The 22924-nt window shown below is 38.5% G+C and overlaps 1 protein-coding gene across 1 annotated transcript in view; it reads left to right on the top strand.

Annotated features, from left to right (window-relative positions):
- The window catches only part of LOC117420926 (N-alpha-acetyltransferase 15, NatA auxiliary subunit-like), a 51285-nt gene that overhangs the window by 10019 nt on the left and 18342 nt on the right, over window positions 1-22924 (top strand). The window contains exons 2-8 of the mRNA XM_034034688.3: window positions 240-324; window positions 7474-7578; window positions 10326-10483; window positions 10979-11113; window positions 16146-16299; window positions 18373-18492; window positions 22350-22445. Of these exons, the coding sequence (XP_033890579.1) occupies window positions 240-324; window positions 7474-7578; window positions 10326-10483; window positions 10979-11113; window positions 16146-16299; window positions 18373-18492; window positions 22350-22445 (853 nt within the window). The remainder of the gene's footprint in view (window positions 1-239; window positions 325-7473; window positions 7579-10325; window positions 10484-10978; window positions 11114-16145; window positions 16300-18372; window positions 18493-22349; window positions 22446-22924) is intronic.

Raw genomic sequence — 22924 nt, 5'->3', positions numbered from 1 at the left:
GGGAAGGTGCCAGTAAATGTAAATGTTTCTTTTGCTTGAAACAACCCTTAGAACAGGAGTTTGGTGTAAATCGGAAATTGTAGGGTTTTTAAATCAAACTTTGTTTGGGTGATGTGTTGTAACAGCTCAACAATTTCATTATCAAGGCCTTAGTACTTGGGCAAGTCCTGGCATTTGAGTTAGTCTGTATGCTAATGCTTTCTTTTAATGGCAACTTTTTCTGTCTTTTTTTTTTTTAGAGATGTTATGAACGCAAACAGTACAGAAATGGTCTGAAATTCTGTAAACAGATCCTCTCCAACCCCAGATTCGCTGAGCATGGAGGTAAGTACTTGGGCAGAGCCTGGGACACAGAATGAGTTTTGGAGTTTGTCCGTTTAACATGATGAGAATGTATCCACCAGCCTGTGTGTAACTTTGGTTTTACTTTACTAAATTAGCAGGTCGTGTTACAATCTACATGCAGCTTCATAATGTGGTGCACAAACTCCCTAGTGCGAGAATGTGTCTCATTCAGCAAATATTCCACCCTCTACTGGGCACACAGCTCTCCTGGGACTAGTTGGCAATAGTTTTTAAACAGATGAAGTGTGAATTAAACAGTTGGGAGAGAATAAAAATGATAATTTGCTGCTATCAGCAGATGCTTTTGAGGAGACTGTTGGATAATGGTATCTTGGAGATGGAAAAGGACATATGTGTTCGTTCTTTTATTCTACACACGTGAAAGCCTAGCAGTGAAACTAGCCCAACCCATCTTAAAATGTGTCCCTTTCTATGAGAAGCAAAGCAAAGTGCTGTAAAAATCCAGATTCTTTGTCCTAAAGCAAAAAAAGGTTGATTTAAGCACAGTAACTGAAAGTACTGTGCTTGCAGGAAAAAAGCAACATTTTCCAGAACTGTACACCATTAATCAATACTTGATGTGGTACACGCAGGATGTTTTCCCTGTACCCATGCATGTTTTAAAAATAATTGTTCCAGTAGCTTGAGGCTTATTGCCTGAGTAATTGGAGTACCAGCAGTTTGGAACTTTCTGAATCTCTTGTGAATGTGTGTGATTATTACAGTAGCTATCCAACCATTTCTCTTACAAGTACGAAATGTAACCATTACTGCATGGGTATTTACCACCTAAACACCCGGGAAAGTAGCCCATACAGGGAACCGTCTTCACTGTCTTCCTCCTCTTCCTCTGCTTCTCCTTCTACCCCGAGGAAGAAGAGGAGTCGCCGCAGTTCCAAGCGATTAGCGGACTCCAAGCAGATGGAACAGCTCTGGCAGCTGTTTCCCACCAAGGAACTGTTCTCGCAGAATTACTGCAGGAATGTTAAGCGCCGTCTGTCCCCTTGGGGCCTGCGAGCGCAGATTGGCCACAGGAGGACATACTGTCCATTGCTGCCTCTCTGGAGGTGGACGAACAGGAGCTGGCGTTCCTGTCCTGAGGACGTGGAGTCTGACAGCGCATCCCCTGCAGTTAAGCTGTCCATGTCAGCAGAGCTTTGCTGCTGATAAAGGGTCACTGCAAGTTTGGAAGTGCCCTGGCCTACAGGAGGTGAAACAAGGCAGTCCATATTTGATGTGCCTACCATCTCTCCAGTGTCCTCCCCCAGTGCACCCAGATTTTGTTTTTGAAATCCAGTCTTCCTGGGATCACCCGGCAACAGCTCCTGCTGTTTCCTGGTCAATGGACGCCCTATATAGGGCTCAATTTCTGTTGGTGGAGGTTTCCATTGCCGCCTAGGTCCAGACGCCTAATTTAACGCGCCTGTCTAAGGAAGCTACCTGCCCCAACAAGCAGTGAAAGGTCTCCTGAGGTGATCCTCAAGCGTGCCTATTCAGCCAGTGTGTTCGCCGCAAGGCTGGGCAATTGTAGTAGCATCTTGGTAGCCTACCAGTGCCATTTTGCTGAGGTCCCTTTCTGAGAACCACAGGCCCTCACCACAACAGTTGGATGAGCAGCACCTGGTTAACAAGAACCTGCTCTCGGTGTCTAAACTCAACGGGCAGGCACTGGTAGCTGCACATAGGCAGCTTTGGCTTTCTCAGGCACGCGTGCCTGACTGGGAAAAGACCCGCTGGTGTAGATGAATGCCTTCCCATCGCTCGCCCTGCTCACGCTGTGTCTGGAGAAAGTCAGGCAGGACCGGGCCAAGGTGCTCCTAGTAGTACCTTAATGGGCCAGGTGACTGGTTTTCAAACCTGATGCAGCTCCTGAGCGGCCAGCCATGGAGTCTGCCCAAGCACCGCGACTTGCTCAGTCAGGCAGGGGGAACTATGGCATCCCAACCCATTGAGCCTGCAGCTGTGGGTCTGGCCCCTGAACCGCTGCATTTGAGCCGTCTTTGACTTTCTAATAGGGTCATTGACACCCTGTAGAATGCCAGAGCACCATCCATTCGCTCTGCCAGTTTGGGCCCTGGCGTTGACAGGACGAAAAGTTAAAGGCAGGTCAAACTATTTTTTGTCTTATGCGGCTAAGTCCCGTGGTCAAGACCTGTCAAAGCAGAGGCTATCCAAATGGATAGCAGACACGATCACGACTGCCTATGAGCTGGCCAACATGCTAGTGTTGGACGATAATGGCATTTTCAATTATCCTATTAGTGTTCGCGCTAGGCCGCACCATTGTGCCAATTCCCCCCTGAAATAAAAAATGTCCCGCTGAAATTCTGTGTCCCCCTTCCCAGACCAGACCCAATACCAATACGCAGTATATTAATGCATTTTGTATTACCATCACATGTCTGACAACAGGCTAATCTTTTTTACTTGTTTGTTTACACTTGCGTTTTCATAATTAAACTCCTGTGCTTTTATTCTCCAGTCCAGTAGAATGCGCTCACACCCTCCCTGGTTACAGTCAGCTTCACAGTAAAGCCTGGACGACAACGTCATCAAGCTTGTTAACAACATGGCCCGGCGCAAATATAACCTTGTATCCCTGTTACATCCGACCATTACTTCTGGAAGAATAAGTAATCAGCTTCGGCAGTGACTTTTGAAATGCAGGCTATTATATTTGTGCTTAAAAATACTGTGTGCAGTAGATTTGTGAAACGAAAACCGCATCATTGACTAAAAAAAAAAAAAAAAAAAAAGTAGCCTACGGTAACGTTATAAAATATGTGAAATTTGTAAAAAAAAAATATATATATATATAATCTAGTGTGTGATTTTATACAGCACATATACATCTTGCACTGAGAAAACACCACTGGAATCGGAATAAAGGAAATTACAGTATTATGTAATACAGTGCAGTCACGGTTTTGGTAAGTAACATTTTCAAAACTATATCATTATGTGCAGTATTAAAATAGGTTAAATATAGCAAATCCACAAAACCAACGAAATATATTGTATATTTGACATTTTATTTTTAGTGTTCTGTGTAACACGGGCCATCGTTTAACCTTGAAAAAAATTAAATACAATACCTGAAGCAGATATACGCGTTTATCATATCAACACCAACGTGTGTTGTAAAAATAAAGCAACAATTGTTTTGAAAACTGTCCCAAATATTTACTTGGGGGCTAAGAATGAAAAATGTTAACAAAAAAATGCAATTTTTTATATGGAAATTGTCAAAATAAAGGGGAAGCTGGAAGGTAAGAATTTACCAGTCAGGACAATGGCATTTAAATACTACTACTATTAAACTGTATAGTAATGTGGTTTCTTCTAGCAGTTTTCAAACTGGGGGTATGTGAGAAAATTCTGAAATGGCAGACAACGCATTTTATTTGGTACCACTTGCCAATCTATTGCAAACTTTTATCATGTAATAAACGTTTAGTCGCTAACACCAGACTGCTGTGACAGAGCGTTCAGTGCACACATGGCTAATTTACATATTAAATATGTATGTTTTAAATAAGCCCTGTTTAAATGTCATATAAATAGTTGGTCTGTCTGGGATAAAAAAAATACATATTTTAAAAAACTAAAAGCCTAGTCTTTAACTCATTTTATTTCCTGTGTGCGTTCGTGCCTGCAAATCGATATTTATTTTTTTCAATGACCCTATTAAAGTTTATTGTAACTTAAGTACTACATTTCAAAATACAGAATGTATGGCCAATCAGAAACCAAAGTATTGCCGTGCGGTCTAGTATTGCCGTGCGTTACGTCTGGTGTGAGAGTTAAGAGTTTTTAGCTTTCAATCCAGTGAAAAAATATGGATTGATGGCTCAATACTAGAACATTACTAGCAAAGGGCGATCAAGACGAAATACCGTTGGAGGTTAAAAACGCCAGAAATGTCTTGCGACCTGAAGCTCTCTCCAATTTCCCTGCCGTCACCAGTGATTTGTGTGATAACAAGCAGGGACATCCATCACATACTAGGTAAGCGTTTTATTATTGTTTTTTAATTAGCATCAGTACTGTATGTTTTAATCACCAAGAATTTAAAAATGCCAATAATATGTTTTCGTAATGAGGTCAGCTGTAGAGATGCGTGGATAGTGAACTTTTCTTTGTCGCCTTTTCTGTAGTTTTATTATCAATAAAAATACATGATTGCCGTTTGCTATCATGGAATAGTCCTATGTTATTTCTCAGTGATTTGAGGCTAGCACGGAGGCTTCATTGATTTTAATTAATTTAATACTTACAATAAAATGATAATGTTTCCAACAACTAGAAACCTGTCTGAGGGACTATTTTTAGCCAAAACTAAATATAATATATATTTTTTCTTTTATAATACTGTAACTTTTATAATTGTGTCCATCACACACTCCAAGGCTTGTGTGTTTTGTTGCATCATGTTATTGTACAGACCTTTTTTCTGTCTTCATTTTATGACTATCTCAGTGGACTACATTGTTTGGAAAGGGATACGCAGCTTAAAAAGATTGAAAATCCCTGTTCTAATGTGATTTGGTACAATTAATATCCTCTACTCAGTGATACACCAACATCACTGTGACACATTTCCCAATATTGTCCCCAAAAGTGACAGTGAGTATTGTAGACACCTTGGTTGTATCTACAGCTTTACAGTTTTATTTTTTTATTCAGAAACAAAAGGTCCGTAAACTCTGCTGGCATATTTAAAAACAAACAAAATAAGAAATGGTGGTTGGTTCTGAATCAAACATATTGACCCCCTCACTGAAGAAAATGTCCCCCTAAAATTGAGAGGGGGCCACATTGACCCTCAGTCTGTAAGTCCTGGAGCAAACACTGCTATTATCTGTAAATTATCATGTTAATCGTGATTATCATCTGAATAAATAAATTAAAATGCTTGTCATTTTATCAAATTTATATTTGAACAACATGACAACCACCAGTCTTGAGTTTAGAAGGAAAAAAAAGACAGTATGTGAGTTTTTTAATTTCTGGTGGGTGTCCAGAACAAACATGAGTATAAAAATACACCTATTGTAATTTGTATATAGTAATACATGTATTCTTATTTAAACATTCATGTTAATTCGAGAATGTTTGCTTTCATAAAAGTGCCACCAAATGTATTAATGTAACAAAATAAAATTGCTAACATTACCTGGAATAATTTGTTTTCTTTACTTCTGTGGCAATCCTGCCATTAAGATTAAAGTTTTATTTTTTATTTTTTATTTATTTTTTAAACTAATTAGGAACATACTGAGTTTTGCACATCCTTTGTCAGAATGTTTAATAATCAAAAGTTCTGTATTTGTGTTTGTTAGAAAACCAGTAATGCTTTGCCAGTGTACAATTTATCAAAATGAAACCATGACGTAAAGTTTAAAGCATATTGTTTAAAATTAATACTTCTCAATGTACGCAGTGCTCACACAGATCATGCTTTATGCCTCACACAGACAGTTCAGTGCCGCTTACTGCTTAATGCAGAGCAGCTTCCTGCTTCATTGGGTCACTTGATGCAAATTATGATTATCAACAATTTTTCAATGTGACAAAATTATCGCTGCAAAAAATGATTGTGATTTATCGATTTTTATTTTTCCAACCTTACAACTTGCCCTTCTCCAGAAAAGCTTGCTACTCATTCCACCAGGGGCATGGCAACTTTTGTGGGCTTTATTCCAGGAGGCATCTGTCAAGGACATTTACAATTTACTAGGTTCTACAGACTTAATGTTGTGGATCCTCAAAACCCTGGTTTTGGAACAAGAGTGTTAAGGCGTGCTTCTCGGTCGACCCTTACAACACAGGCATAGGAGGGGAGTTTCTCCCTCAGTTTTGTAGCCCTAGCTACTTGTTACTGGGGTTCCGTATGGTAACGCACAAGGCAGCCTCTTGGCTCAGCCTTGTAGCATTCCATTCGTTCTGCAATACTGCACTTGTGACGGCTTGGGTACACTCACCCATATAGTATAGTTACATTTCGTACTTGAAAGGGAACGTTCGCTTATTATCATAATCCTGGCTCCCTGAAATCAAAATGTATCCATTAACCTTCAAGGTTGCTGCGCCCATTTGCCTCCTAGGAATCAACCCACTGTCCCCTCTGGTTCTCCATAATAGAAGGCGGGGACCCGCTGGCAGTAGATGCCTTGGCATACCATGAGGAAAAATGACGTTGAGATCTGTGATCTCAGTGCTTTATGTGCCCTCGGGGGCGGACCATGACTGTCACAGGCTCTACGAGCAGCTTTGATATATCTTCAGGTTACGGGTCTTTAGGAGGTAAATACCCATATGGTAATGGTTACATTTCTGTTTCAGGAAACCAGGGTTATGATAATAACCTAACATTTATAAGTCTCCCCTTTTTAAGTGATTGCCTGTTGGAAGGGCTACAGACGTTGAGGGAAAACAGTTTACTTTTAATCAAGTCAGGTTTGGCATGGGTCTCATTTCTTAGATTGGTGGAACCCAAAATATAAATCTTAACATGTTTTGTATTAAAAAAAAAAAAAAAGGTTAATATTTTAACCCTTTGCGGTCCTATGTCGGACCTGGTCCGACATCACAATTTTCGGAAAAAAAAAAGGGCATATCATGAATACAGATAGACACAACACCACATAGTTAACACAGACATAAACAAACAAGATAGCTACTTCTACATCCAGCGCTCAAAGAACATCACAGACATTTGCAGAGCTTTTTTAAGATGTTATAGTAATAAAATAACGACTTGGATCGCATTATTGAGGAGTTTGGTGATAAAACGACTGATCAAGAGATGATTTATCGGTATGTACTATTAAGAGGCATTTGAAAAATATAGCGAACAAGGGGTGGGGTGGGGTTGGAGATGCAGTACTGAGTGTCCTGTTGATATGCAGTGCCTTTTAAACCTGTTTTACTGTGAAAAAAAATACTTTTAAACAGCGCGTCTAAAAAACTGCGCGTGTGAAAGTAAATTGGACCTGACGCGCCTGACACACGCTGAATAAATGGACCGCTAAGGGTTAAAACCAAGACCCCTACCTGGTATTGTGTAATCTCAGATTGTGGAGATCATGGCTTGACAATTACATTTCAAGGTGTTTCCTTTTTTAGAGACGCTTGCAATGAAGGGGCTAACTCTGAACTGCCTGGGCAAAAAGGAAGAAGCCTACGACTTAGTGAGACGAGGCCTGCGCAACGACCTCAAAAGTCACGTCTGTATCCTTCGAGCTCCAAACGTTTGGTTCAAGTCACTGTGTACAGCTGGTTGCAGGATTACAGCTTCAATTTCTAGATCAAATACTAAAACACACTGCATGAATTGAAGAGCAAAATAAATAACACATGACTTGTTTATTTGCAACAACAGCATTTTATGTGCTGCACACGTAGATAGTGTGTCAGGGGAAAAAAAGTGACCTTTTGTTTACACTATTGATTTATTTATTGATTTGCAGACTAGGCTAGGCTGTGATCTTGGATGACTTGGTAAAGGGTTCCATTTGAACCATTCAGGATGCATACCCTGTATAATACATACACAGTATATCTTATGAAGTGTTAGTTAAAAATTAATCTGGCAGCAGCTCATAATTCAGAACCTAGATTTTCACATTACTGATACTGTATTAGGGGGTTATATTTACAGTAGTTTGCTGCAAACTGAAGCAGTATCTCATCTTCAATGTATTTTATTAAAAAAAAATAAGACACTGAACTGCAAATCCTTTATAAAGGAGATTAATTACCGTCTGCTACTGATACTTTAGATAAACGGAGTTAAATTAGTCTAACATCTGGATCTGTATTTCTACTATTTCCAGCACACCGGTCCCTTTAAAAACTAGTGGTGCCTCCAACTAAGCGGTGTTAAGCGGTTGAAGTTTGGGGGGGCTTCAAAGAAAAAAGAGAATCGATCCTGTCCAACCGGAATGGAAATGTCAGTTTTATGCTATTTCATGCAGTTCTGACATTTGCTGATTTCAGCAGCTCACCTATTGTGACCTGATTCCTACATTAGAAATCCAGGCAAGCTATGGGATGTCTGTCATAAAATTGATCAATGACGGGAAGAAAAATCTGCAGGGTTTTATTACAAGTAGAGAATAAATAAAATATTGTTAGCAGAGTGATCACTCAAAGTCCACATTATATTCTATCCATGCTAATACTCTGACAATGAGCTCAACTCACAAAGTTTCAGCTTGAGTTGTTGTTTTTAAAGTGGTTTTTAAAAGTCTTTTTATCAATTAAGTAAAGTTTGTTAATGAAACCATCAACTGTTTCAGGAATATCAAACCTAACATTCACTAAGTATTTATTTATGTTAAAATTTACTAGTTTATGAATACACACCAAGGACTAGAATGATTCACTTATAATTAGGGGTCTACTTAAATCGCGGTAAATTTACGTATTTTTCACGGGTATGTTGTGGAATAAAATTAGGATTTCGCTGACATGTTTAAACATTAAATAAACCTAAGTAGACAGTATTTCAGAACACTATAAAGCCTAAAAATAGTGGTACTTGCTTCCTTACTAAAACAGAGTGCTGGCCTTTGTTAAAGGCGAGTATGCAGCATCCCCCTGCAGTTGACTTGCCTGTACATTGAGACTGCACGTCTACATCCACTGAATTGGTTGGAAGTTAAGGCAAAGCTTTGCCAAGTTATACAGATGTGGAAATCGATTAAAAACAAAAACTCGGTTACACAAGGGCATCTGGCATACTTTAATAAAGTCAATGTATGCAGCACGTTCGTTGTCATGTTATTTGTCTCATCCAATCATTTATTTTATTAGTACCGAGTCAAAACAAAGAAGACGTGGCTATTCGGGTCTAAAATTCCAACTGTAAGCAGCAGGTTGAAGCGAGGTGGCTGTGCTGGATCGTTTTAGTACTGATTTAACTTGCAGACAGGAATACTTCTTGTCTGCGCTGACTTTCCAATTTGGTTTCTGAAAGCTGTTTATTTTACGTTCTGTTCAGCAGCCCCTGTGGTAGCCTTTTGTTTAATGCGTGATTCTGAAGCTAAATAGCGATCGATCATTTTTTCTCCAAATACACATTAAGATATGGAAAACAATTACCTCAGTCTGTATGTAGTTTCTTTGTGAAATATCTTAAAACGGTCATCAGCCCTAATATACTTTGCTTTTTTTGTCGTCCATTTCTGCTATTTTCCCTCCAATGCTAAAAACTAGATTTTAGCAACCTAAATCAAAACAATGCAGCACCAACTTTGTCCCGCCCCCTCCTGCACAGTACAGGTCACATAAAAGCAGTAAGGACGCACTGATAGGCTGAAAACGTTGTCATTTGAATAGTAAATAAGAACGTGAACTGCTTTGGAGAATTTATTTTGTAAATGTTACTTGTGGACATTTTTTGTTTGTTTGTTTGTTTTTTGCTTAAGTGCAATGCACACAGGACGGCGAAGGAATAAAAAAGGGCTATCTGCAGAAGGAAGATACGTAGTTTGCGTCACTTGCGTTGTGCAGTAGTTCATTTAAACAAGTTCTTTTTTTTTCCTCTCCGTACTTGTTTGTATGCATTGGCCCCTAAGAGGTGAATTTCGCGGTGACCCCTCAATTTCGCGATTTAAGTAGGTCCCTACTTATAATTCATCAATATCATAGTTACAGTTTGTGATTTTATTACATGATTCACAGCAGGAGCTTGTAAACAAAACCTGGCTATTATAGAAGTGACATGTTAATCATGTTAATTTCCACCTTGTTTTTTATTGTAGTTAAATAGAAGTAACGTGAGCTGTTTGTAGGAAATATATATATATATATATATATATATATATATATATATATATATATATATATATATGTGTGTGTGTGTGTGTGTGTGTGTGTGTGTGTGTATATATATATATATATATATGTTTGTGTTAAACTGTCTGGCGTGGAGGGGCATAGGGAAGTGTAGATTCCTTAATGTGAATTCCCAGGTTGGCATGTGTATGGCTTGCTGCAGAGGTCGGACAAAAAGTATGACGAAGCCATCAAGTGTTACAGAAATGCACTGAAATGGGACAAAGACAATCTCCAGATTCTGAGGGACCTCTCTCTGCTGCAGATTCAAATGAGGGACCTTGAAGGTTATAGGGTAAGTGGACGGATAAGAAAAGAAAAAAAAAAAAAAACATGTTGCAGGCCCAAAGGATTATTTTACGCCCCAAATCTTTTATATCAGTTAGCTCCCTCATTTCTCCTCTTCTATTTTTTTCCTAATTTTCCGCAATAGAAAAACAATTCTAAATGTATTGCTGTTATTTATACCTTAGACATTGATCTCCATGTCTCCTATAAACTGGGCGACCACCCATTGTTTGCCATATATAATCTGTGTGATCTGGCCTATTCTGTGCCAAATCACAAATGTTGCTTGTCAAAATCAAGTGGCCCCATGTTTATTTGCTGCTACCAGATTAACGCACTGTTTTTTTGTAGTACCACACTGTAACTGGTGCTAGGTGCTTTACATTTGATATACCTTGCAGTAGTAGAGACATCCTTCTCCTGTGTTCTTCCTGGTTTGGCAGTTCCATTGAATGATGAACTAGTTCTAAGACTATTCCTTATTAAAATGTGTTCTTTTCAGGAAACCAGGTACCAGTTGCTTCAGCTGCGACCTGCCCAGCGGGCCTCATGGATCGGCTATGCAATTGCATATCACCTGTTGGAAGATTACGAGATGGCTGCAAAAATTTTAGAAGAATTTAGGAAAACACAACAGGTAACTCGTACTGTGTCTGACAATGTCTTGGGTTTGAATTTCCTAATGCTAGTGGTGTAGTTTCTAGGTAAACCAATTGTTATCTAATTTACAGGTCTACTGTAACTGCACATTTGAACATAAAACATTTAATTGTATGGGGTGATTTTTGGAGGTGCTTAAACCCGTATAACAATTTGTAGTTGTACACTAAATACATGACCTCCTACGTGACCATGAATTACTGTTTATGAAAGTACCTACTTCTATAATAAAGCTGAGCCACATCTTACTGATTTATTCCTCTAGCAGTATTGACCCATCTCTGTCTTTCAGTTTGTGTAGTCCATTGTTTAACACGCAGAATGCCATTAGTAGAGCAGTATGATGGAGCAGCTTTTTGGAACAGTGGTATTTCACTGGATATTTTAACTGTATGCCTCATGTCTTATGGAAGTTTCCATTAGTGCCACAGTGTTGTTGACAGCAGCGCTTGGAATTAACCTTTCCATGCACTAGCCACCGACAACGACAAAAGAAAATGCAAAAACATTTATGAGCAGTCTCAACAGAGTCTGAAACAATCTGCCTCATGAGTGAAGCTAAAGCTTCTGAGATGTGTTGGGCATCTGCCCTCTCCACAGACTGCATGCATGCACACACACTGCACAGCCCTTTCTGGCAGAATCATACATATACTAGCTCCTCGTCTATGACGGTGCTATTGGTTGAACCATCTGACATCACTGACTGGAACTTTTGCACCCTTTATTTTTGCTGTCTTCTTTCTACCTCCAGCAATGTAGTGCATAAATACCCTTGCTTGTTTGTCATTCCTGTAAGTACTTCATATATTTATTATTATTATTATTATTATTATTATTATTATTATTATTATTATTATTATTATTTATTATTATTATTATTTATTTCTTAGCAGATGTCCTTATCCAGGGCGACTTACAATTGTAAGCAAATACATTTCAAGTGTTACAGTACAAGTACTAATACAATTAAGAGCAAGATAAATACAATGACTTTGGTTCAAGCAAGTACAAGTGTGACAAAATACAATTCAATATTACAGCAGATAACAGTGATAGTTACATCAGGATATGATTAAATACAAAATACTACAGATTAAACACTTGGCAGATTACAGTACTCTGAAGTACAGGATTAAATGCAGTAAAATAGGGGGCAGATAAGAGCAAATAAAGCGCATTTAAGGAAGTGTGATAAGTGTCCCAGGGGAAAAACAGAGGAGTTCTACAGGTGTTGTCTGAAGAGGTGAGTCTTAAGGAGGTGCCGGAATGTGGTCAGGGACTGGGCAGTCCTGACATCTGTAGGAAGGTCATTCCACCAATGGTCTGTCTGTCTTCCTTTGGTAATTGCCTTTTTCTCACCACTATGAGAGCAATATACTACTTCCTGCAGTACAATACTGTCCAAATAATGCTTAAGAGGGTGTAGTAACACAGTCTGTTCCAACACTGCTTTTATACAGACAGAGGGTTTGTAAGTAATCAACAAAAGTTGGGACACCTGTAGGAATTGTTAGCATCAACTTTCAAGGCTTAATTTACTTGTATTGCTGCAGAACAGCTGTAAGTTGTTAACCCATTACTTGTTTCCTGAAAAAGGCCTTTTTGTATAACTCTGAAATGTACATTATTTTTCAGTTTTTGGTAACATAAACTTTTTTTTTTAACCTCTGGCGGTTTACCGCTTGCCTTTGTACCATTTCAGGTTATTCACTGGACTTGAACTGCTTAAATTTCAATAAAAACTGGAAAAATGGGGGTGATCTAAAACTTTTGACCGGTAGTGTGTATATACAGACGTGCTCAAATTTCTTGGTACCCTTGCAGCTCATTGAAATAATGCTTCATTCCTCCTGAAAAGTGATGAAATTAAAAGCTATTTTATCATGTATACTTGCATGCCTTTGGTATGTCATAGAATAAAGCAAAGAAGCTGTGAAAAGAGATGAATTGTTGCTTATTCTACAAAGATATTCTAAAATGGCCTGGACACATTTGTTGGTACCCCTTAGAAAAGATCATAAATAATTGGATTATAGTGATATTTCAAACTAATTAGTTTCTTTAATTAGTATCACACGTCTCCAATCTTGTAATCAGTCATTTAGCCTATTTAAATGGAGAAAAGTAGTCACTGTGCTGTTTGGTATCATCGTGTGCACCACACTGAACATGGACCAGAGAAAGCAAAGGAGAGAGTTGTCTGAGGAGATCAGAAAGAAAATAATAGACAAGCATGGTAAAGGTAAAGGCTACAAGACCATCTCCAAGCAGCTTGATGTTCCTGTGACAACAGTTTCAAATATTATTAAGAAGTTTAAGGTCCATGGAACTGTAGCCAACCTCCCTGGGCGCGGCCGCAAGAGGAAAATCGACCCCAGATTGAACAGAAGGATAGTGCGAATGGTAGAAAAAGAACCAAGGATAACTGCCAAAGAGATACAAGCTGAACTCCAAGGTGAAGGTACGTCAGTTTCTGATCGCACCAACCGTCGCTTTTTGAGCGAAAGTGGGCTCCATGGAAGAAGACCCAGGAGGTCTCCACTTTTGACAGAAAAACATAAAAAAGCCAGACTGGAATATGCTAAAATGCATATTGACAAGCCACAATCCTTCTGGGAGAATGTCCTTTGGACAGATGAGTCAAAACTAGAGCTTTTTGGCAAGTCACATCAGCTCTATGTTCAAAGACAAAAAAATGAAGCTTTCAATGAAAAGAACACCATACCTACAGTGAAACATGGAGGAGGCTCGGTTATGTTTTGGGGCTGCTTTGCTGCGCCTGGCACAGGGTGCCTTGAATCTGTGCAGGGCACAATGAAATCTCAAGACTATCAAGGCATTCTGGAGTGAAACGTACTGCCCAGTGTCAGAAAGCTCTGTCTCAGTCGCAGGTCATGGGTCCTCCAACAGGATAATGACCCAAAACACACAGCTAAAAGCACCCAAGAATGGATAAGAACAAAACATTGGACTATTCTGAAGTGGCCTTCTAAGAGTCCTGATCTGAATCCTATCGAACATCTATGGAAAGAGCTGAAACTTGCAGTCTGGAGAAGGCACCCATCAAACCTGAGACAGCTGGAGCAGTTTGCTCAGGAAGAGTGGGCCAAACTACCTGTTAACAGGTGCAGAAGTCTCATTGAGAGCTACAGAAAACGTTTGATTGCAGTGATTGCCTCTAAAGGTTGTACAACAAAATATTAGGTTAGCGGTCCCATCATTTTTGTCCATGCCATTTTCATTTGTTTTCTTATTTACAATATTATGTTGAATAAAAAATCAAAAGCAAAGTCTGATTTCTATTAAATATGGAATAAACAATGGTTGATGCCAATTACTTTTGTCAGTTTCAAGTTATTTCAGAGAAAATTGTGCATTCTTCGTTTTTTGTGGAGGGGTACCAACAAATTTGAGCACGTCATATATATATATATATATATATATATATATATATATATATAATATGAATATTTATTTTACAAAACAAGAAAATGTAAATAAACATCTGAACAGACATTGGTTTACAACATACATATTTATAAAACTGAAACAATAACAATACATTTTTAACTTTTCAACAGCAATCAGTTTATTATCAGATGAGCAAAAGCAACTGAACGTAGATAAATAAACTTAGAAAAAAACACTTTACAGAAGCGCACAGCTTCTGTAAAGCGACAAAAGGCTATTTCTTTACCTTGAGTCTAAGGCTGTTCACAATCAACACAGATAATGTGCTTCTCCACACCACCTTTCTGCACAGGGCACAGCTGTCCGAAGTTTTATTTTTATTGCACTTGCCAACCTGGCATTGGTGTCTCTTGTGGCTCTCGGCGGGGTTGCCAGCTTCAGCTGTTTCTGCACTCCCGTGTTTCATGCTTTGTGAGAATATTTAATACATACGGACAGAAAGGTACACGAACAGACAGCCCCATATGTGTTACACGACTGGAGAAAATTATATTTCTAGTGTTAAAGGTCATTTCACACCAACGTAACTTTTTTTTTTTTTTTTTTGAATACACCGCGTAGCGATCTCTGTGTGCGTCCAGTGTAAATGTACATATAGATATACCAAATTAGCATGTGAAATTTGTTTTTGTGTTCAAAATGAAACAGTATATATTTTTTCTTCAATAATAAGAACGGGACACTTAAACTGAAGGAAGTAATTTTTTGCAAAATGGTATTCAAACCAGCCAGCCGATGCAGTGAGGTAAGAGAATTATCAACTGTTTCAAATGCTTTTGTGTGTTCTTCAAACACTGCAGCTCAGCATTTCTCATCTTCAGTATTTGGGTTTTAAATCCTCTTTAAATTCTATCAGCAGAGAGGTGATAGGAAAGACTGGATGACGCCCAAGTTGTCTGAACAGAAAGCAATTAATGCTTAAAAGCCAATTACAAACTGTTCTCAGTTTTGTAGTTGACAAAATGCTGCATGGAGTAACTCCACAAAACAGATGTCTAATTTAAAATTAAGTTCAGCATACATTTTAAAGAATAATTTGATCAGGGTAGGACTACAAAGATTCTTTGCTTGAAGTCCCATCTGAATTGTAACAAGGCAAATAATTTGGAAGATTTCCAGAAGCTAAATCTGTTTTCAATCTGCTGTATTTGTACATATTATTTCTATATGAGTTGCTACAATTAGTTTACTCTGTTTATATATAAACAAATATTATAAAGTATTATGTTGAACATTAATTAACTAGACACAATATACATTCTACAGTATCTAGGTTGAGATAGCTTTTCATACCTGTATCGCTTCGCAAAGTTAAAAGCCAAAATAAACTCAATTACCAAGTTACACTCTAAAACAATAGCAAAGCAAAAATGCATAAAGTAGTAAATTGCAGATTGAAGACATGCATTAGCATAAAAAACATGTTCTTTTTTTAAAAAAATGTTTTTTGGGGAATATAATAAGTACAAACTTTTGAAGTGGCTTTGGTGTTTCAACAACTCTTTAAGTGTTGTGAATAATGTTGTGTGTTGCAGACTTCACCTGAAAAAGTAGATTATGAATACAGTGAGCTGCTGCTGTACCAGAACCAAGTCCTCAGAGAGGCAGGCCTGTACAAAGAAGCAATGGAGCACCTCACCACCTACGAGAAGCAGATCTGCGACAAGCTGGCGGTGGAGGAAACTAAAGGTATTGGGGTCTGTTCTACTGACATGAACAGCAGCAGGTCAAAATCAAACACATAACAGTGCTGGGGAGGGTTTAGTGCAGCACTCAAACAAATATACTAAATATATGGCCTCTCTTCTGTTTTCACCTGCTGTATTCCTTCAAATTTAAGAAACATTTAAAACCAATTTTCTTCTCAAATGGGGCGCTTCTTAAATTCAGGTATAGTGATGCGTGTATTAAAATCGCCAACAAAAGATGTGACTGCCCGACTACACAGCAACGTGGCTGACTGGCTGAGAAAATACTAACAAAGACGTCACTACCCAATCTCGAATCATCCATAACATACAGGCAGCCATGTTCAAAGAAGCATCTTTAGCTTCCTGAATTCGAAGAGAAGCTTTTACAATTAGTGTTTTGTTATTAAGCTCCGTTCTAACAAACAGTACCAGCTTGGACAGATTGGAAATGCTGATCAGACTCCTGTATTTTTTTACATGCCAAGCAATACCACAGTTCACAAAAAGGGAAAAAAAACAGGTGCGAGTAATCACGACTGGACAGGAGAAGCGGTGCGTAACTGTAGCGCTCTGTGTGACTGCAGATGGCCTCCAAACATCATTTTCTTATATGCATATTTTGATGGGGTTTTTTTTCCTCAAATTGAGCATGGGAAATTTGGGCTGTCCTTAAATCAGAGGGTGTCGTAAATTCGAAGGAATACAGTATTTATTCATTCTAAGGCTTCTGATTTTTGGTTTTAACGGATAACGCATCCCCAATACAAAAAAAAAGAAATGGGAACTGTTCTATCCAATAAACACTGGAAAAACATTGGAAATGGTTCCTCAGTTCACATTGACTTGACCCCTTTCCCTGTGAAAAAATAACTAACCTGCAAAAAAACTTTGTGCAGTCGGGCAATGTCTCTCCTTCCTGATTTTTGTATCTTGCATTGATTCGTTCTGAATACTTTAACCCATCTCAACTACTGAGTGGCAGCAAAGATTCCGACATTTCTGTTGGAGGATTGTAACTTGCTTGTGAGATTTAAAACGAGATTACAAGGAACAGAGGATTGTTCTTGCTCGCGAGATTTTAAAGCTATATTCCAGTTCGATATGTAGTATTTACACGCTCGTGGAATTTAAAACAGAATTGCAAATTGTGGAGAAATATAAAAAAATGCATAACCACACAAAAATCCCAGAATATACCCGTGACCATAAGGATTTAATTGTGGAAGACAGCAAGTACTGACAGTGTGTCAGTGTACTGTCTCGTTACTATACATATGACGGGGGAAAAAAAAACCTAAAGTAACTGAAAACAATATTTTCATACAGAATATAAAAAGCGAAAGCCCCGAAAAAACTATACGTATAAACCAAAAACAGAAGCCCTATTTATAATTGGGGCTTCTGATTTTCGGTTTTAACCGATTAAAACACCCTCGATACACAAAAAAATGAAGTCATCGTGTATAACCTATAAACACTGAAACACAGGAAATGGTTACTCCATTCACGTTGACTTCATCCCTTTCCTATTTAAAAACAAAAACTACTACAAAAACAAACTACCGTTCTGTGCAGTTGGGCTTCCTGACTTGTATCTGTCATTCGAAATACTTTTTTAATACTTTAAACCCACCCAACTACTGAGCGGTAGCAAATTCTACATTTCTATTGGAGACTCCGTTTGCGAGATTTAAAATGGTTACAATTACAGAAGGCTTATTTGCAGGATTTAAAGCTATATTAGTTAGTGAGAATTTAGAACAGAATTGCAAATTGTGGTGAAATGTTAAAAAAAAAATGCCTAGACATACAAAAACCCCAGAAGACAGCAAAGGAAAGAAGGTACAACCAAGTGTGCAACTGCTGTCGAATTACTACTACTACTACTACTGTGACAGAAAAAAACCGCCAAGCATTTTGGGAAGTAGCTGAAAACAATAATTTCATACCGTATATAAAAAGCAAAAGCCCCGAAAAAGATTTCCATAAAACTCAAATAGCTCATATTAAGCACCGAAAAATGAAATGAATAGTGAGTTGTAAGATCGGTTGTTTCTCTTGTGTGTTGTAGGTGAGGTGCTGCTTAAGCTGGACAGAATGGAGGAGGCTACTTTAGTGTACCAGAGACTACAGGAGAGAAACCCCGAGAACTGGTCCTACTACCATGGCCTGGAGAAAGCCCTCAAACCAGGTATGAGCTTCAAATCGCAGGACTTTCAGCTCTACCCAAGGGTACAGGGGTCTGAACGAGCTGCTACAGATCAGGTTGCTTTAATCAGTATGAACAGATTCACCTAACCTGTAGATGAAAGAAAACAAACCAGTAAGTTATTTCATACCAAGGAGCAACTACAACTTTTAAATATCTTCATGTACAAGGGATGGGCACGTGTAAATGTTTATTAGGTAAGATTGTTAATAGTTTAGAAAATTACTAATCGTATAATCCAAGGGTCCCCAACCTTTTCCTGATGAGGAGCTACCTTAGATTTACCCAAAGTCTTGTGATCTACCTATAAGCTGCAATCAAAAAATGATTCATGTAACTGTAGAAGAGAGCTCCCGTCCACGGTCGGCTGTGGAATAGCCTGGACTCGAACTCGCGACGTCCAGGCTATAGAGCGCATCCTGCACTCTAGTGAGTGCTTTTACTGGATGCGCCACTCGGGAGCCCAGGATGTCATTTTTAATGGTTGTTTCATTTAAGATCCACCTTGTCAAGATTGAACAGTGACCCCATTTTTTTCTGCAATTCAATTTCACCAACATCAACTGTCATGAATGCAAAGGATATGAACGTGGCGACTGGCTCCAGCTGTTTGAAATCAGTGAAACATCTTTCAAATTCTGCCAGAATTTTTTCCAAGAGAGAGGTGTATTTTCACTGACCTTAATTTAGTTCCCTGAAGTTCTGTGTTTTATTTAGTTCAGTTTTGCCGTCAGGTCAGTCAGAAAAGCTAGCTCTAATAGCCACAGCTTTTTCACCAAGTTGTTGTCAGTGTTCTTTTCTAGATTCTAAGAAGATCTCTGAATCGTTGCAGTACTCTCCCCCTGCTTAACCATCTCGCGTCTGTGCAGTAGTAGGTCACCATACTGTGCATCAATTTAGTCAAGTAAAGATTTGAACAGTATATTCTAAAATAAAAAAAAAATCTACTGTTTGTAGAAATACAGGACGACTTGTGACTCGGTTTCAAAGTCTGACGCTATTCATTTACGACTTTCCCCTTTTGACGTTAAATCATTATTTCTATCTATGGCTCTAAATTACTCCACTCCTGACATTTAAACTAGTGTTCTTAAAAGTGCAGGGTGAAACCAGTGCTGTAGGTGGTTGAAATGCACCATTGCACATATTAAAACCATATTTATGTATTCAATTTAATACAAGACTACAAAGAGGTATTTAACAAAACATATATATCTTGCAATGCAGATTTAATTATTTATAAGCTGTGGTTAATATTAATAAGCCAGCTGACACCAAATGGAACATGGAGTTGGAGACATTTTACCAAATGACACACTCTGCAATACAAGACTGAGCTACATGAACAGCATAGAAACAATGTTAAACCACCTACGATATATATGCATGTATCCATCTACCATCAGTCTAGAGGCCCAGCTGCAAGCCACGGTAAATCACAGTGAACCATTGCACTCCACAAAGGAGCGAATAACACTGTGTAGTAAGTGTTATTTCCCAATTGCTTATGCCTCAGAAGTATAGAAAATGGCTATTATTCCCCACAAACTTTGCTTTTGTGACCAGGACAGTGATATTTTGAAATTGACCTATTTCCAATGAGAAAACGGGCAAATTTGTGTCTTTTCGTTCACATAAAGTCAGAAAAAAACAACATATGAATCCAAATTAACATGTATTTATACTAAAGTAATACAAAAATGACTACAAAAGATTTAGATGTGAGTAGTTTTTCGAGATTTACGATTATACTGTAAATCACTTTCACGAATCAGCCCCCAAATGTAGTCTCCCATCATGTTCTCATTATACTGTCCTTGGTAGCGGCGTTCAAAGTCCAGTATATCCTGGTGGAAGCGCTCGCCTTGCTCCTCCGAGTACGCTCCCATGTTCTCCTTGAATTTATCAAGATGAGCATCAAGGATATGGACTTTGAGGGACATCCTACTGTCCATTGTGCCGTAGTTCTTCACCAGAGTCTCAACCAGCTCCACATAGTTTTCAGCCTTGTGATTGCCCAGGAAGCCCCGAACCACTGCAACAAAGCTGTTCCAAGCCGCTTTCTCCTTACTAGTGAGCTTCTTGGGGAATTCATTGCACTCCAGGATCTTCTTTATCTGTGGTCCGACGAAGACACCGGCTTTGACCTTTGCCTCAGACAGCTTAGGGAAGAAGTCTTGAAGGTACTTGAAGGCTGCCGACTCATTATCTAGAGCTCTGACAAATTGTTTCATAAGGCCCAATTTGATGTGTAGTGGTGGCATCAGCACCTTCCGGGGGTCCCAGCCGTATTCATCATACTTCATGGCGTCCAGCAAGGTCTTGATGCTGTTGTAATCCTCTTTGAGGTGCACCGAGTGAGCCAGGGGAAGAGACAGGTACTTGTTACCATTATTGAGCAGCACGGCTTTGAGGCTCCTGGATGAGCTGTCATTGAAGGACAGTATAACAAGAACATGATGGGAGACTACATTTGGGGGCTGATTCGTGAAAGTGATTTACAGTATAATCGTAAATCTCGAAAAACTACTCACTTCTAAATCTTTTGTAGTCATTTTTGTATTACTTTAGTATAAATACATGTTAATTTGGATTCATATGTTGTTTTTTTCTGACTTTATGTGAACGAAAAGACACAAATTTGCCCGTTTTCTCATTGGAAATAGGTAAATTTCAAAATATCACTGTCCTGGTCACAAAAGCAAAGTTTGTGGGGAATAATAGCCATTTTCTATACTTTTGAGGCATAAGCAATTAGGAAATAGCACTTACTACCCAGGAACAAAAATTGTGTTACATAGTGTAATCAACCCAATAACTGAAATGATTGCTAAAAATACAGAGTATCAATGCTGTTTTAAGGACGGTTAAATTAATAATAAAATCAACAAAGCAAGTTTTGTACTTAATGTGTTCCATTACAATGATCACTTTTAGTTCATGCCATTCAATGATTTACTGTACCCTGTGCTACATTATTTAAAATACTTCATGCAGCAGGCCAAGGCCAGGAGGTATGCACCATATTTAATGATGTGTTGCTTAATGTTAACATTTATTTATATTTTATAGTTGTCTAATGAAGACAAAATTGATCCACTGTAATCTATCTTATGTTGCCTTCAATTGCTGTTTGGAAATTATGCAAAAGTTGGGCTTCTTGCATTTGTGTTATACTGTTACCTCCTGTTAAAGAGCTACTTATTGAAGCTGTGTCAAATGGTACCACTATTGCTGCTGACATATTGAAGTTTGGTATTACTCTATGTAAGCATTATTTTTAGCCAGTGGTGCGTTGATATAAAGTATAATAGTGTAATTGTTTAGGAAGTGTATACGATCATTAAAATATACAGAAATAACCATCCCTATCATGTACCCAATCAAAGTATAAAATGCATATGAAGAACCAGGTGATATTCAATGAAGAAAAACAGCTGCCAGTGCTAATTCTGTACTGAGTAGGGATAATGTAGGAAAGAGGGCTTGGAATCCTTTGACTGTAGAACTTGGAATCCTTAGACTGTAAAACTTTGTTTTCATTCTGTTTTTAAAGCATGCTAAACTTAAGATAGATGGGAAAGATGTAGCTAATAGGGCATTAAGAGATTAAAGAGCCACCTGGCTCTGAAGATAATTGCTTACAGAGTATTAGTGGCCTTAATGAGTACTCGTTGCATGAGAAGAGCATTTGGTTTTGAAGATTCTTCTCCAAGGGACAAAACTCATTCCCCAGAAAGTCCTTGTTAAGTATTAGGAACCAGAGGTTTATCTATCTGTCTGTCTGTCTGTCTGTCTGTCATAACATTTGTGTGCTTGACTTCATTTTTATTTTTTAGCTAATGTGGAAGAGAAGCAAAAAATCTACGAAGAAGCTTGGGTTAAATATCCTAAAGGACTGGTGCCTAGGAGACTGCCACTAAACTTTTTATCTGGTAAACTAATATTAACATTTGTCTCTTCCAACATACAAGTATGAGGTAGTGTAGTGTGAATGAGAAGCAGAAGGCCCGGTGACACAGCAAGCTCATTCACTAGCCTACCATGCTCACAACTCTGGAGGCTTGGGTTTGAATCTGTTTGTCCTCTCTGCTTGATAGGAGTTCAGGGGGCTGTGAGTGAATGCTCCATGTCTGACTATAGACAGGCCATTGTCCTTTGTTTGCACAAAGCACAGCATCCAAGTACAGGCCCCTATAACCCCTATTCCCTACAGATCCTGTCATTGAATAAGGGACTTGGAAAGTCTGAATGCTGCAACAACATAGAATGTAATTGATGTAAAAGGCTTTCAGGATCTTCCTTCTGCTTATTTAGTTTCAGAAATGTGTTGATAAAGCACTGATGTTTGTTGGGAAGAATAAAGAACAAATATGCATTGAAAACACCAGTTTAGTGACATAACATAACTAAG

The sequence above is a fragment of the Acipenser ruthenus genome, chromosome 1 (genome assembly GCF_902713425.1).
Source record: "Acipenser ruthenus chromosome 1, fAciRut3.2 maternal haplotype, whole genome shotgun sequence".
In the NCBI taxonomy this organism is placed as follows: Eukaryota; Metazoa; Chordata; class Actinopteri; order Acipenseriformes; family Acipenseridae; genus Acipenser; species Acipenser ruthenus.
Note: the sequence above shows the minus strand (reverse complement) of the source record. Positions and strands in the feature narration are given on the sequence as shown.